This window comes from Salmo salar, chromosome ssa18, assembly GCF_905237065.1.
Source record: "Salmo salar chromosome ssa18, Ssal_v3.1, whole genome shotgun sequence".
NCBI lineage: Eukaryota > Metazoa > Chordata > Actinopteri > Salmoniformes > Salmonidae > Salmo > Salmo salar.
The window spans coordinates 81,853,555-81,857,273 of NC_059459.1; the positions used below are offsets into that span (position 1 = coordinate 81,853,555).

Here is a 3,719-nt window from a genome sequence, read left to right on the forward strand (position 1 = left end):
TAGTGAACACGTTTTATTGGCTGTAAACAAATCCTCAACAAAGTATTGAGGATGCAGACACTACGGAATAGCATTGCTGCTTTTAATGTATAGTCTGGCGAAGCGGCAGGAGTCTCAGGGAGCACACCGAGGGCAAGCTCCTTCCACATAAAGCATTGTTCCAGCGCTTTTGACCTGAAGACGAAACACAGAACCAAAATATTCAGCTGTACACAGACACACAACAGTAGGAAAGTCTACATGAGTCAATTGTTAAATGAACTGGGAATAAAGTTTCTTTTGATGACTGGATCAATGAATGACACTGGGATTACTGTACCTCCAAAGTTGATATGAATACAGGCCTCTCTGGCACCAGCATCAGGCCTTCCTTTTGCCCAGTTCTGGTGATCAAAGTCGGAGCCATCGCTCCAGAACCACCGCCTGTCCTGAGGGGGGGAAAGTGGGATTTCAGAATACAAACTAAAATGTAGTCCTTCCTCTACCACCTGAAACAACAAAACAGTTAAAGCTACCACTACTTCAAAACCCTCCGACTGGGACTGTTGCTTGTGTAACGAACAACGTGGAGCCTAATCCTCACATCCGCAATCATCCCAATGCATTTCAAAGACCACACACGTTTACAAGAAGACTGTCTGGAATAGATCACATTTATACTTAACTAGAACCGTTTCACATGTGTATAAAAACCTCCTACTGAAGTTGACAGTTAAATGTAATTTAGTAGATTCTCTCATCTAGAAGGACTTACAGGATCAATTAGGTTAAGGGCGTTGCTCAAGGGCACGTCAGATTTCACGGAGTGAGCTCTGGGATTCAAACTAGCAGCCTTGCCTTTATTGGACCCATGGTCTTAACGGCTAGGCTACCTAAGTACTCTTGATATTTTATGTGGATCCCATTACAGTAGCTGTTAACAAGCAGCAGCTAGTCTTCCTGGAGTCCACACAAAATAGCATTACACAACTCAGATAGAACTACGAAAAATAATTATAGGTGCCTACATGCCACACCTCACGTTTATTTTTTTAATCCAGGTCTGCGCTTCACTTGAGCAATATGAGATGGAACGGAGTTCCTTGCAGTAATGGCTCTATATAACACTGTGCTTAATGGTCCCACCTTCACAGAATAAAATCCGCCAATCCAGGTAGGAGGGAAACCAACAGTCTTGACCAAGACCAACGCTTGTAGAAACTCATCCTCCTCGGAGCTGTGCACAGATGACAGGTTTGCTCCAAGGTACTTCACAACGTTGGGTACAGACACCAGTTTATCACCAAGGGACACACAGTTCCGCTAGAGAAGAAAGTATTTATTTAACTAGGCAAGTCAATTAAAAAATATTACCTACAGTAACAGCCAAGCAGTAGATGGGAACAAAGACATTTCATGTATTAGCCAGTGTTGCTGAGAATTTGTCTTCTGGACTTGACCATCACAACTAATTAACCTTTTAAAAACATTATCTTAAAGATATTAGTTCACCTCCGTCTTAAACCATGTCCTGTGGGTTCTAGTATACAGGAGGCACGACTCCACATTAAATATGTATAGAAAATTCCCATCTTAAAGGGAAGTTCAGTATTTCACATCAGTCATGTGTTGCCATTTAAGAAAGTATTACCGTTAAGGTAATGTCAAAGAGCTAATTTCAACTGCACTTCCACTTTAAATTCACACTAGATGGTAAGGGTTATACCTCTGCTTCAGGCCAGCTCCTTGTAGTCTTTACAAACATTAAGCAGCGTGATCCATATTTGGTCCAACCGGAAGGACACAAGTCTTCTTCTAGAATTGAATCTGTACGGAGAAGTTACATGTGGCTTTAAAGGCCAGTGTACAAATCACAGCTACAATATTATTTGTAGATCAGTCAGTCACCTATGCTACAAGAAAAATACAGAATGAGTCAAGAAGAGTGGACTCTTACTTGCATCTCCTAGAGCAAAGGCAGCACTGAGAATCAGAAGACTAGTCAACATGGTCATGGAGTCTCTTGAGCGAAACAAAGAGTGAAGCCATCAAAACCAGATTCAACTCCACATACAGTAGATTAGAACAGGAATATGTCTGCTTTTCTAAATGCCATCCTATTCCCTAAGCAGGGCTGAGGAGAATATCTGGGCAGGTATTTCTCTCCACTCATACAGGAGTAATAGAGGCCTAGATCCCAAATGTAGAAATGCCCTGCAGCTTTGGCTATTGAACCATATTCAATTCTGGTTCTTTTATTATCCAACAAAAAATAAAAGCATAATATTAAAGGCTGGCAGATAAGGCTTAGTGGCTTATAACACCAGTAGGTAAGGTGAAATGGCCATCAGGAAAGGCTGTGATAACATGTGGTGCTGGATCGAATACTCCACATTACCATACGACTGACCAGTAAGCTACACCACAGCCCAATATTATACCAATTAATGAATCAAGGTATAAGGTCATTCCATAGCAACAGCTTGCTAGACATGGTTCTATGAGGTACCTGCTAGCAGCATGGGTCCCACCTCTGAAGAGCCATCCATAATACATTACATGGTTCTGATAAGTCACCATTTACAGCACTGATCAATAACTAAATCAAATTTATACACTACCCATCCAAATTTGGCTGCCTATGTTGCGTTCTGGCTTTGCACATCCATGTTTCTTCTATTTCCAATATGGCCCTGCATGGTGCCCATATGGTGAGGTGGATTAGCTAGACAGCTGAGCACAACATGAAATCCATTTAAGGTTTTGATGGGGGGGGGTGAAAGTAAAAACAGCATTTCAGTTTGTTGTTCACTGAGACGCAGTGCAAAAGGCAACCGAGCAGAACAGTCTACAGGATTATAGATGTAAGACTCATTCTGCTAGCAGGTACCATCATTGGACCATGTCTCATCTCACAAGCTGTAACAAGTCCCTTACAGTTAAATTAAAGGTCTAATACTGGGCTAGGACGAACAGGACATTATGCCACAACGCAGGAAATTAAAACCCTATACATTTTTCAATAGCAGGAACTTACTTTAGCCAAACAACAACAGACCAATAAAGGAACTGGGACACCACAACTACTGAACAAACCCAGGTAGAACAAGCTGCTTTTATACCAAAGGAATGGAAGAGGAATTGGTGATTAGCAGAGAGAGTTCAGGTGTGGTGAGTTAGCAGGAGAGGGGCGTGTCCAGAGGGTAATTGGGAGTTTGTGGAATTAGCATTATCCTTCAAAACAAATGCAGGGCCACATATTCACTACGGGCTCTGGTCAAAAGTAGTGCACTTCATAGGCAATTGAGGGCTATTTGGGATACTGTCACATACAGTATTAGATGAACAGACGTTGAAATCTCACCTTCTGAAATCCTGCCTGTGAGTTGAGTTCTAACTCTTGTGGTGGATGAATCAGAATTAGTTGGGTAACAGATAATTAAGATGTTTCATTAGTATAATATGCTTATGTGAGATACTGTTGCACATTTCCCTTAGCTGGGGCTCAGTCACTTGGGGCCCAGAGAGGGGAGAGGTCAGACTTGTTTTTTACATGTCTCTGTTGCTATGCAGAATATCAGCAAGAGAGGAGGACAGAATGAAACATTGTCTTCATATGTGAATGTGTCTTTACCTATTCTTAAACCATGTGAAGGGATGGCGTGATTAATGGGGAACCAATTATTTGTCTCCACATTGTCTGGGCGCAAGTCACTCCCCTCAGTGAGCTTGTCCAGGAG

The 3,719-nt window shown here is 42.0% G+C and overlaps 1 protein-coding gene across 3 annotated transcripts; it reads right to left on the bottom strand.

Moving 5' to 3' along the window:
* LOC106591678 (ladderlectin) lies at nucleotides 1-3,110 on the bottom strand. Of its 3 annotated transcripts, none has more exons than XM_045701685.1 (6): nucleotides 3,017-3,110; nucleotides 1,937-2,001; nucleotides 1,706-1,806; nucleotides 1,126-1,302; nucleotides 320-428; nucleotides 1-174 (listed from the first exon to the last, which is right to left on the bottom strand). In XM_045701685.1, exons 2-6 carry the CDS (start codon nucleotides 1,992-1,994, stop codon nucleotides 83-85), a joined length of 537 nt encoding a protein of 178 aa, XP_045557641.1. In that variant the 5' UTR covers nucleotides 1,995-2,001; nucleotides 3,017-3,110; the 3' UTR covers nucleotides 1-82. The 3 variants fall into 3 exon arrangements, with proteins under 3 accessions (XP_045557641.1, XP_045557643.1, XP_045557642.1); XM_045701687.1 differs by having other exon boundaries at nucleotides 1,937-1,945; nucleotides 3,017-3,065; XM_045701686.1 differs by lacking the exon at nucleotides 1,937-2,001 and having other exon boundaries at nucleotides 3,017-3,075.
* Between the last annotated feature and the right edge of the window lie 609 nt (nucleotides 3,111-3,719).

Bases quoted from the DNA above. Each gene is read 5' to 3' on its own strand.
- LOC106591678 (XM_045701685.1), bottom strand. From the start codon at position 1,994: ATGACCATGTTGACTAGTCTTCTGATTCTCAGTGCTGCCTTTGCTCTA. The intron at 1,807-1,936 runs GTAAGAGTCCAC...TTCTCCGTACAG, and splicing joins CTTTGCTCTAGGAGATGCAA to ATTCAATTCTAGAAGAAGAC. The intron at 175-319 runs GTACAGTAATCC...TTTCGTCTTCAG, and splicing joins TATTCATATCAACTTTGGAG to GTCAAAAGCGCTGGAACAAT.